Source organism: Phoca vitulina, unplaced genomic scaffold (assembly GCF_004348235.1).
Source record: "Phoca vitulina isolate PV1807 unplaced genomic scaffold, GSC_HSeal_1.0 scaffold63, whole genome shotgun sequence".
Classification (NCBI taxonomy): Eukaryota; Metazoa; Chordata; class Mammalia; order Carnivora; family Phocidae; genus Phoca; species Phoca vitulina.
In genome coordinates, this window is record NW_022589766.1 from 233,691 (window position 1) to 245,242 (window position 11,552).

Consider the following 11,552-nt stretch of genomic DNA (forward strand, 5'->3'; position numbering starts at 1 on the left):
CAGAGTAAGAGTTAGGACTTAGCAAGCATAGCTAAGTTTACTTTAAAATACAAACTTGTGTGTGAAGATTTCTTATTGCAAGTCTTTGCTCTCAAAATGTCTAGTGGAAAAAACAAGAGTATGCAAGAGAGTCTGAAAGTGGAGGGTGGGGTATAATCTTAGTACAGAGATGTGGGGGCTTCCTCAGCTCCTAGGAGGAGAACCAGTGTGAAACTCACTTGTTGACCACGTGACTCAGAGCATATAAAGTGGCCCAGCTCTGCTGCTCCTTTGCTGTGCTGAAGATCTCCTGCAGCCTCTCGGCTGAGGGCTCTGGCATCAGGGCCACCAGGTAAGTCACAGCATCTATCAGGAGGGGGTTGGCCTTCTCACTTCTCAGCCACTGGAGGATGTGAGTGTAACACTGGGGCTGTCCACACTGAATCAAGGCTTGTAAGGTGATGGGGCTGAGAAGGAAAGAGCAGAGAAGGTTACACAGATAGCCTTCAGGCAGCTCCAATATCCTTGGCCCATTATGCTCCCTCTGACAGGAGTGCCCTGATTTCTTTTCTATTCACTCTCCAAATCCAACCATCTTCCAAAATCCAACTCAGATCCCAGGAAGCCTTCCCTACAAGCACTGTCCACTGGAGAAGCACCACGGAGGAAAGTCTGAAGAAGGACCCCAGATTAATCACCAAAAGAGGACTGTTAATCACAGTCCTTCCTTCAGAACATAGACTGTGCCAGGAAAACATTGGCATGGCCTAATTTTGGTCCTTAGTCCCTCCTCTGACCTTCCCAGCACTTAGAGCCAATGCCTCGAAGTATAGAGAAATCAGAGTATCACTTTGTTTGCCTAGTTCTCTCTCCACTAGCCCAGGCTTCCAGAGGACACAGACTTCTTTTTCTCTAAACTTTTCCAAGGTACTCATAATAGAATGAGGAATTAGAAGATACCCATCAAAATGTGGGAAATATTTCTCTTCCATTTTGACACACAAATACATATCTGCCTTGAACAGAGCGTGTCTGTGTGTGTGTGTGTGTGTGTGTGTGTGTGTGTGTGGCCCATGGAACTCTAAGCACGCTAGTTGATATTTCTCTATCCAGCAAACATTAACTGATTGACTAGTGGAATAACTGGATTGATATTTCAATGGCCTCTGAGATTTTCTGCTTGGCCATGGTTTGAAAGTTCAGCCACTTATCATAGGTCATACAAAAGATATAGCTGCAACCATTAAAGAAATACCTGGACACCTCGGTCAGCTTTGGCAAGAGGGATGTGAATGCCTCATTGTTAAGACTTCTCAGCTCAGTAACCAGTTTATTGAAGAGGTTAGCTCTCTGGGCATTCTTCTCAGAGACATGCAATGTTTGCAGCTCCTGGATAGTCTTCACAATGGCCTCAGCCTGCTTTGGAGGTAATGTGGATTTGGTGCTCTCAAAGGCAAGACCCACCTCCTCGGCACCTGGAAGGGTGAAAGTGTCAAAGGGATTCTTGCTTACCTCCACATTTCAACCACCTCTTGGTCTACTGAAAACTGGAAATTAGGGAGGTATCCGCAAAAAAGAAAAGAAAACTATCCTATACTCAATGCCTGTTATGTATCTGGCTCTGTGCTAGGTGTTTGACTTCAGTGTTTTTACTGACTCATCACAGTATCCTTATGGGTTTGCTATTACTCCTCAATCTAAAGACAGGGGAACTGAGACCCAGAGATGAGCAGCTCACCTTGCCTAAGACCTCTGTGAGTGTAAGAGGCAGAGCTGAAATTGAATCCAGGCTTGTCTGAATTTGATATCAGATAACCTCTTTGCTGGAAGGAACTGGAGGTAGCGCTGCCACTGACATGGCTGCGGCTGAGGCAAGACCCATCGATGCTCACCTGTCATTTTTTCCAATGGGATCTATAAGCAGCTTATGGCGGGGGGAGACCCTTCTGTGTCTCCTCCATCACCCTGAACAGGACGAGGGTTAATGTGGGAAATGTGGGGGAATAATGGGGGAAATGTGGTACAATGGAAAGAGTCCTGACTTAAATTAGACCCAAGGTCTGACCTTGCACTACTTCCAATATCCAGAGACCATCGATACATCACAAGCCTCTCTAGTATCATTTCCCCCTCTGTAGAATGGGTATAAAAGCACACATGGCTACCACCTGACATCAGAGGTTGCTGAGAACAGTGAGGGAATGCATACGGCAGATTTTTTTTTTTTTATAAACGTCTTTTTTTTTTTTTTAGATTTTATTTATTTATTTATTTGACACACAGAGACAGCTAGAGAGGGAATACAAGCAGGGGGAGCGAGAGAGGGAGAAGCAGGCTCCTGGCTGAGCAGGGAGCCTGATGCGGGGCTCAATCCCAGGACCCTGGGATCATGACCTGAGCCGAAGGCAGACGCTTAATGACTGAGCCACCCAGGCACCCCATGGCAGATTTAAATATAAGACAAATGCAGGGTTAGGGTTGGACTAGAGATCGTTAAGGTTTTATCCTGCTCTAAAGACTGATTCCTGACCCCAAAGGCCCTCTCCCACTTGCCCCACCTAGTCCAGGTCCCAGGCCTATTATAGGGTGTATAAGGTTGTCAGATCTACCAAAGGTAGACTTAGGAGGCCAATTTCCCATTTACAAAAACCCAGGTAGCTTGGGGATACTTCTCCTTTTCCTTTATCCCACTGGCACTTGACATTTTGAAAGGGACATGCTTTCTCACTGGAGCAGCCCATAGCCAGAATGTCAAAGCCCACTTGACTCATCAATCAGCAGACATTTCTTAGCCATGGTACATGGTGTGTCTTGGGCAGATTTCCCAGCCCTGGCAACTATGTGCATATAAAACCTTACCTTCATCAAAGAAGCGGCTGTTGATCTTAGGTGTGTCTTCAAGTTTCAAAGTCTGTGTAACTTGTGTCATCATCCCATACTTATTCCTGGTAATGAAGGAAGCACATCATGTCATGGATGGCCAGTTCCCTAGAGTGTACTATTCTTTTCATGTTGAATGTTTCCCTCTCTACTTCTACCCAAATCCTGCCTACCTTTCAAACCATTAAATCCAGCCTCCTTGAACTCCTTCCCTGCCAGTGAATAGCCTCCACCTCCTCCTGGTCATGCTAGCTGTCCTTGTATCAGAGGGACATCTGTACTTTATACCTTTCACCAATCTGGAGTGTCCAGAGGGTAGGGACTAACACTGTGCCTTGAAATTCCTGTGTTATCTCCCTCAGCACAATGCCAAGAATAGAGCAATTAATCAGTAAACACTAGTTGATGGATCAGGTTTCAAAATAGATTGGGTATACAAGTCTCTGGTCCCAATCCCAAATCTTCCATAAAGCCTTTTTAACCAGGGCAGCCTGCAATGATCCCTGGGTTTCCTGATCCATAACCCTTAAAGTCTGGGTCTCAGATATCTTTGGTTGGTCTCAAATTGTTTTGTATACCTAAGATTTTCCTGCTAAATTGTCTGTTAGCTTGAAGTGGAGACAGGGATGGGCTCTGCTTTGTACCTCCTCATAGCCTCCTCCAGGCACAGCCTTGCCTAGAACAGGGCATTGAGAAGCATTCATCTCACATCAACTCCATAAACGATCAATCAGGGTGCAGAAGGTGACCTACTTGGAGGAGAAAGGCAGGAACAGGTGTTGCTCCTTGCAGATGGCTTCTGACACATGCTTCTTCTTTGGGTCCAGAGTGTACAGGCAGGACTGATTACTGCTAATCAGAGCTGACAAGGGGCGGAGCTGTAAATGAGATTGGAAAAAAACATTTTGATCAGTTCCTGGGACTTGAACCTGATTCTTCTGCCATGGGCATTTACCTTCAAGGAAGATGGGAGATGGGAGTTCTGCACCACTAGATAAACTCAGTTAAAGAAGGTAACTTGGTACTTGACATTTAAACAAAGGGATACAATCACTCAGCATACCCAAAGCTGAGTCAACCTGTAGACTCTTCTTATTCCACCCCACTGGACCTCTCATCTTGCACAAAGTGAATATAACCTGGCATTGTACATATACCCACCCCCTACACATTAACACTTCACATTGCTTCTTAAGTTTTCTTTACCTAGAAGCCTGTCCTTATGTCTCTCTTCCACTCTCACATTCTTTGTATCTTTCAGGTTCATGGTCCACATCCTCCATAAATCTTTGAGGCTAGATTGATGGATGCTCACCCACCATTCCGTCTAATCAGATCTACCACCAGCTTTGTCAAATGAACTACATGAGTAGTGCTTTCTCCTAGGTCAGGCCTAGGATTACTTGTCTGCACTGCTCAGTTTATAACTTTATCAAGTATGCCATTTATTGTCCTTTACTGACATGTGTAGGAACCTTGTTCCTGGGTTAGACTGTAGGTACAAAAGAAGGTCCATGGTTCATCTGCCACTGCCCCTGACCCTCAGTGCTCCCCAGAGTAGGGCTAAGCTCACAACAAGTGCTCAGAAAAGAGACATAAGCCAGTGCCTTGGCCTCTTCTGATTATGACCCTGTGGCTGTCAGACATCATATTTTCAGCCTCAAGGACAGTGACCAGGAACATTGCCAAGCATGGCAGTAATTGCTCAAGTCCTTCCTGTTTATTGAGAAAAGCTGTGATTCATGTACCAGAAGATTACAAGGCATTAGGCAAGCTCTGGTAATATGGTGCCACATGACCCCTGTTGAGGTGCAGGAGGGAAGGCTAATACTAAGGGGCTGGCCTAGGCAGGAGGCAGAGAGGCCAGGCATCGATCAGGGTCGTACATAGGATGAAAGGACAGGACACTGGAATTGCTCTTGGTAATGTCACTTCATGGGAGTGAGGGAGAGGAGAGCAGATCACAGGTCTTGGGCCTTCCTCAGAGGTTGGATGCCTGGAGCTGGGGACATCCAGCCCTCTTACAGGAAACAGCAAGCCCTAGAACCTTTTCAGGGATAGACAGTCATTATTCTCCAGGGATGGTGGAAGGTTTGCTTCCAGTGACAGAAGGACAGCAAGAAGGACAGAGCTCTGGACTGGGGAATCAGGAACCTGATTCTCGTCTTGGCTCAATTAATAACAGGCCATGTGGCCTTGGGCAGTCCTTTCCTGGTCTGGTCCTCAGTTTCCTGCTATAGTCTAGATGAAGATGAGGCTGTGTTGATTCTTCCCTAAAATCCCTACCAGCTCTAACATCCCAGAATTTTAATAACCAAGAGGACAGTGCTCAGTGCAAGGAGCAATGTGGATGTGAAACTTACCATGCCTTTGATCAAAGCAAGTGGGCTAACTCCTGTGCTAATGGGCTTGAAGTGATCACACTTCTCCAGATTCCTTTCAATGGCTATTCCTGTTGCCACATTTGCCTTCTTTGTTTTAACAGTTAAGTCACTGGAACAGTTTCCATACACAGTATCCTATGGGAGTAGGAGATAGAACAGGTATGTTCAACGTGGAAAAACAGCCTTGGGTGCTTTAGAGGGGCTGGGAAAGGAGCCTGGGAGAAAAGGCAGAAGCAGCTTGGATTGGGAAGGGACTTTCTTCTTCCTAGGCAGAGGGTGGGCATTGCTGGCTGGCCAGAGGTGAAGTGAGAAGGCCAGTGAAAGGTGGTTCTGGACCCTCCTAGGACCCAGCCGACTCTGACTTTGTATTCCGTGCTCTCAGAGGCTTTTCTCTATTGCTCATTTACGGCACATATTCCAGTCTGTCCTGTGTTCAGTGTGTCTTGGTTCTCTCCCCCAGATCCCGAGAACTCCCTGAGGAAAGTTCTCTGCAGGACGCGTCTCTGTCTTCTCCAAGTGTAGTATAGTATAAAACTTAGAACACAGTAAGGGCTCAAAAATGTTCACGGGACTCAAATAAATTGAATTCTCTCTCAGGTCGAAACTTGAAATTCTTGAGAGAGGCTGGCAACAGATTCAATTATTTTCTGTGTTTAAAATACACACCAGCTTTACTGTGTTATACCTCGTGGGGACACAAAAAAGCAAACAAAAGAGTAGGGTGGTCAGGACTCCTCAAATACTGCTTTAAAATTAGGCTAACCTGCTCCACCTGCTCAGGAGGATCCATCTGTGGGCCCAGGGGACAGGGAGAGCCTTGGGTACCGGCCCTTCCTACCAGCACAGGGCCTCTTGTGTGTAGCTAGCCATGTAGCTAAATCAATAATCCACTTTATATACACAGTGGGACCCGGCTCAAATATGTGAAGATGAGTTCAAAGGGCCACTGTTATCAACCTTCTGAGTTCTCACCAGAAACAACTCTTGTTTATCCGCTTCTGTCTCCAGGGGAACCAGGAGGGCAGAAATGATGCCCCTCTTGATGTTCAGGATATGTTTAGGCTCTTCTTTCTCTGGGTAAAGTAAAACTTGCTTCTCTTCAGGGATGGCCAGCCTGAGCTCGTACCTATTCCAGAGAGAGTGAGGTCACAGAAATGTCCTTTCTCTGCTGAGAGCCTATTGGACGTAAGCTAGGTAGCTTTGCAGCTTCCCTTCTACTCACTGTTGTTGTTGTTTTTTTATCTCTTTATAAATGTACATTTTCCGAAAAAGTATACAAATATGTGTATGTTTTTGGCATTCTTGTACTTCTTTACTTGTTTTGCTTGCCTCATGCATCCCCACTCTGTTTTCTACCCACACCAGTCTCTGCTGTCATGCTCCTCACAGAACAACCCACTGGGTTTTCCATTTCTATCTCCACACTCAGGCAATCCCATTTAGAGGTGTGGGGGTGGAAACATTTGCACATAAAGATTTTTTCATTGCTTGTTTTATACAGATGACATTGTATTTTCCACATTTTTTTCTATCTTGCTTTTCTCAATTATACTCCACAGAAGTCCTTTGACTCATTTGGTATAACTCTAACAGATTTTTTTTTTTAAAGCTATAGAACTTTCTCATTTTATGGTTATACATAATTGATTCAGACATTTCCCTATTTGATGGGATTCACTTTCTTTCCGGATTTTTCCCCCCACATGAACAACACTGAAACAAACACCCTTATGCATATTATCTTCACACATTACTGCTTTTCTTTTCATGGGCTAGAGTCCCAGCATTTTGAAATTGCTGTGTCAAAGGCAGTTAAGTTTTTGATTATAATAGATATTGACTATTGGCTCTCATTTCCACCAGCAATGCTATAGGTACCCTTCGCCTCAGAGGTCACCAGCAACAGGCGCTTGGCCGTTTTACATTTTTGTAATCTTATGGGCACAATGTGATAAGTATATTGTTGTTACATTAATTACAATTCCTGATTACTAGTGAATTTGAACTTCTTTTCATACATTTGTTGGGTAGTCGCTCTTTAATATGGTATGAGACCATGTCTGAAGCCCATATCAACTATGGTCTTAGGGACTTCCCTTTGGGGACTTCCTTTTGGAAATTCAGGGCTGTACCTGCTCTAGTTAAGTCAGAAGGAGGAGAAGGAGACCAGGCACATCTCCTACAGATCTACATCCTCGCAGAAAGTTCCAGACACTGCAATGTAGGCTTGGAAAGCCTGTGGTAGTCAAGAGCAGGAGTCCCTTTTGTTTGGAGAAAGGTAAAGCCCAAAAAGTAACTACCAGTCCCTCCTGTCACTGCATCCCTGTCCCTCATACACATTTAGGTCTTGGATAAAATTTCGGCGAGAGACAGAAGCATCAAGGCTGACTCTGCAGAGAAAGGACTGGCTTTCATGTCTAATGTTTAACAAATCGAAAGACGGGCGGGGAGTTTCTGATGCTCCCAGATCAACAAACCTATCACTGTCTGTATTTGCACACACTTAGGACACTACCAACTGTGATTTGGACTTGAGGCAGGGGCGATGTTCAAAATATTTACAACAGGTGCAATACAGACACGGATCAGTCAGAAGCCAGGCCAGCTGCAAACACCAGGATGTGGTCCTGGATCCGTCACTATGCGGGCAGAACGCCGGCCCTGGGGAGGGGGGGGAACTTGGCATTCCCTGCACTCCCTGAGGCTGGGCCTTGCCGCCCCTGTGGAACAGACCCTGTACCACACCAAGTCCTGCTGGACCCTCCCTGAAGACCATGGGCTACCGGTCTTGTTTAATTCTTTAAACAAGAATTCACTTGTTTAAATAAACCATCTCACCTTTATTGTCTCAAGGAGTTTTAAAGCATGGAAGTTTTTAGAAACACATTTAAATGATAATTAGGGGCACTTCACTAGGGAAGGGTAAATAATGCTTCCCTCTTTTTGATTTTTGTGACAACTTAGCAATTCCCTGATCCATGGTGAATACAGAATAAAATACTTATCCTCACACACATGCCTCATATAAACGCATGCATTCTTCCCTCCCTGGATACACACACACAGACACACACATGCACGCACGCACACGCACACACACACACACGTATGTACAACACATCCAGTGAATCCCAGAGCTCAGAAGTTCAGACAGGCCCACGCCTTACTTGGACATGGCAGCAGCAAACTCCTCAGAGTTCTTGGTCTTATGCAGTGAGGGCCTGCCCTTAGGGTTGAAGCCATACCCCTCCTTCAGGGTGCACTGGCTTGTCCTGAGGATGAAGCTGCAGAGTTGGGGGACCTCCAGCTCAACCTGAGAAGAGAGTAGCAAGCAGCACGTGAAGACTCTCCATCAAGAACATGAGACCCTTCACAGCCCAGGGCTTACCCTCTAATCAGGACACCAGGGCGCCTGGGTGGCTCAGTTGGTTAAGCAACTGCCTTCGGCTCAGGTCATGATCCTGGAGTCCCGGGATCGAGTTCCGCATCGGGCTCCCTGCTGAACAGGGAGCCTGCTTCTCCCTCTGACCCTCCCCCCTCTCATGCTCTCTCTATCTCATTCTCTCTCTCAAATAAATAAATAAAATCTTTAAAAAAAAAAAAATCAGGACACCAAGGGAAATACTGTTGGGGACCCACTGTCTAGAGGGAATGCAGTCTAAGAGCTAGAAGAAGGACAACAGGGGGCAGGAAGAAGGCCATCGTTGGTTTCAACAGCAAATGTTTCCTTAATGTCACCCAAAAAACCAAGCAACCCAACTGTTTGTATCTCTTGGGGCCCATTCAGAGCTTTATGTATTGTTGGAGTTTGCAGAGGTCCCTAACAGTCATCTAGCACTGTTCAAGAACTTTCTGCAGTGATTGAAATGTTCTACATTTACCGTGTCTGACAGAGATCTGCTGGCCATGGACACTTGAAATGTGGCTGGTATGACTAAGAAGTTTAAGTTTTACTCAATTTAAACAGCCACGTGTGGCCAATGGCTACCTTATTTGACAACACAGATTATGGGGCCCTAGAAAGAAGAGGTCAGTTTTCCAGCTTGACTACTCTTTCCCACATGGCCCCTAATAGTGGCCCTTAGATCTGTTCCATATGAACACTGACATGAATACAATCATCTCAGCAATAAAGTTTTGAAAACAAACTACATATTTAAATTTTTCTTTTCTTTTTTTATTTTTCTGTTTGTCTTAAGCAAAGATTCTGTTTGGCTCAGAGTATAAAAACTGCACTCCAGAAAGCTTTCCTGAGATGCCCACCTGCCTTGGCTTACCCACTGGGCTTCTTTCATGTTAAATCTACCGTCCTGCAATGCTGATATTCTAGATCATGTATTCCAGTTACACCTTAGAAACTAATGGAATAATAAATCTGGTTGGCAAAATTTTTTTTTGTGGCAGAAAACTCAGCAGAATGGCTGACTTTCAAACCCAGGGACAGTCCCTCACTTTGTGATTACGGCAGTCCTGGCATGAGCTGGGTCTGCAAGGACGGGAGCCCTGGGTCCCTCCAGTGGCTCTTCCTGTCCCCTCATACCTTGCAGTTGATCCTGGTGGCACTTCTTGAATCAGGGGTCTCAGGGACCCCAGTGGAACTCTCAGCCTCATAGTTGTATACATACTTCCTGAGGTGCTTGAATCGAGTTGCACCTTCTAAAATAGGGAGAAATAGGTCAGCTACATAGGACATAACTCCCCCAAGGGTAGTCTATTCTGAGAAGAGAGAGGTAGTGGCAAAGATCACAAAAAAAATGGTAATTAAACTCAAATTATTTTTAATTGACTTTGCATTATACTTAATTTCCCTTTACATATTTAACTTCCCCACTATGTTTTGTTGAGGACAATGTTCACATTTGCCAGTATTTTTTGAATGTATTATCTGAGGTGCAAGGAGGGGAGTGTTAAACAATGGGGCTCAGAAGGTCTATAGGAGAGACTGGCAAATTAAGAGCTGGCAACATAAAGCAAATACCTCTGATGCCTTTTCAGCTTGAAAATAACACAATCCTGTGGCTCTTTTTTTGGTTCTCTCAAATCCCTGAGGCAAAGTTCATTAAGTATTATGGCTATCTGACTGTCTTAAGAAAAACCCAAGAAGGAATTCTGGAGTTTTCCACCGTGCTTGAGAGGAATTTGCCGAACAATGTGAGAAAAAGAGCACAGGTGCAGTGATGCCAGATGGCCACAAGATGGCAGTGCTGCCCCATCAGAGCCCAGCCTCCCGCTCTGCGGCGTCCCCGGGGTACCACCGCGAGGTCAGCTCCTTTGACCCCTGGAGGTCAGGTAAATATGAAGGAGTCGGGGGTGGGGGCGTCCGGATTTCTCCACAAAGGTTAAAGTCAGCATTTCCTCACCCTCATGTGCTTCGAATCAATGATTAGCCACTGATAAACAGATGGTGATGAGATATCTCTTTAATGTGTCCATGGGTCGACAGAGTGACAGTCCCTACCCCCCCTCCCCCCAGGCCAAGCTCTTGAGACAGAATAGAAACGCAGGTAGAAGGAACGAGAGCCCTTGGAGGTGGGCAGAGTCTCAAGGAACTGGCTTCTTGGGGCTCAGAGCAGAGCACATCCATCATAGCGTCCCAGCATCTTAGTGAGCTGAGGTGCAGAAGGAGGGGCTAGGGGTTGGGGGCGCCCTTCCGCGCCCAGTGGGGAAACGCCTTACTTGGGCAGCTGGGGCTGACATTCTCCAGCACCTCGTCTTCTGTAAGAAAAGGAGAGAGACAGCGGTTGCTTTCTCCCGTCTTCCCATGCGGCCCAGGGTCTCCCGGGGAGGGGCACCGTTGCGCCTTCAGAGGAGAAGCAGGCTCTGGAGAAACCCCTCCCCAGCCTGTGCTGCCCCGCCCCCACCGTGCTGTGCGTGGACCCGCCACCGCTGGCCCGGGTCCCCGCCCCCCCGGACCCCGCGGCCAGCTGCCCCACTCACCAGCCCAGGCGCCGACGACCCCCAGCAGCAGCAGCAACAGCAGCAGCGCGGGCCTCGGAGGGCCCATGCCGACGGGGCGGGCGGCTCCCTTGCTGCGCCTCGTGTGGCCTGGCCGAAGGGCTGGCTGGCTGGCTCCTCAGGGACCGGCACCCGCAGGCGGCCGCCCCGCACCCTATTTTTCCCGAGGAGGGAATGCGCGGCCCGCGTCCGCGCCCTATTTATACCAGGCCGCCCGCCCAGGCCGCAGCGTCTGGGCTTAGAGAGCGCGCCCGGCGGGTTGCAAAAGGTCCAAAGGGCAGCGGGGCCTGTTTGCTTTTGCACACCTGGCTCCTGTAGCCTCTGAGCTCGAGGCGGGGCTGGCGAGGGCGCTGA

General features: G+C 47.1%; 1 protein-coding gene across 1 annotated transcript in view; it reads right to left on the minus strand.

The window, feature by feature from the left end:
* APOB (apolipoprotein B) overlaps positions 1-11,247 on the minus strand; it is a 37,774-nt gene extending 26,527 nt beyond the window's left edge. Inside the window, exons 1-10 of the mRNA XM_032391593.1 lie at positions 11,181-11,247; positions 10,920-10,958; positions 9,784-9,899; positions 8,411-8,556; positions 6,216-6,369; positions 5,223-5,378; positions 3,613-3,737; positions 2,839-2,924; positions 1,235-1,454; positions 219-446 (exon numbers count right to left, since the gene is read on the minus strand). Of these exons, the coding sequence (XP_032247484.1) occupies positions 219-446; positions 1,235-1,454; positions 2,839-2,924; positions 3,613-3,737; positions 5,223-5,378; positions 6,216-6,369; positions 8,411-8,556; positions 9,784-9,899; positions 10,920-10,958; positions 11,181-11,247 (1,337 nt within the window). The remainder of the gene's footprint in view (positions 1-218; positions 447-1,234; positions 1,455-2,838; positions 2,925-3,612; positions 3,738-5,222; positions 5,379-6,215; positions 6,370-8,410; positions 8,557-9,783; positions 9,900-10,919; positions 10,959-11,180) is intronic.
* Positions 11,248-11,552: the final 305 nt, after the last annotated feature.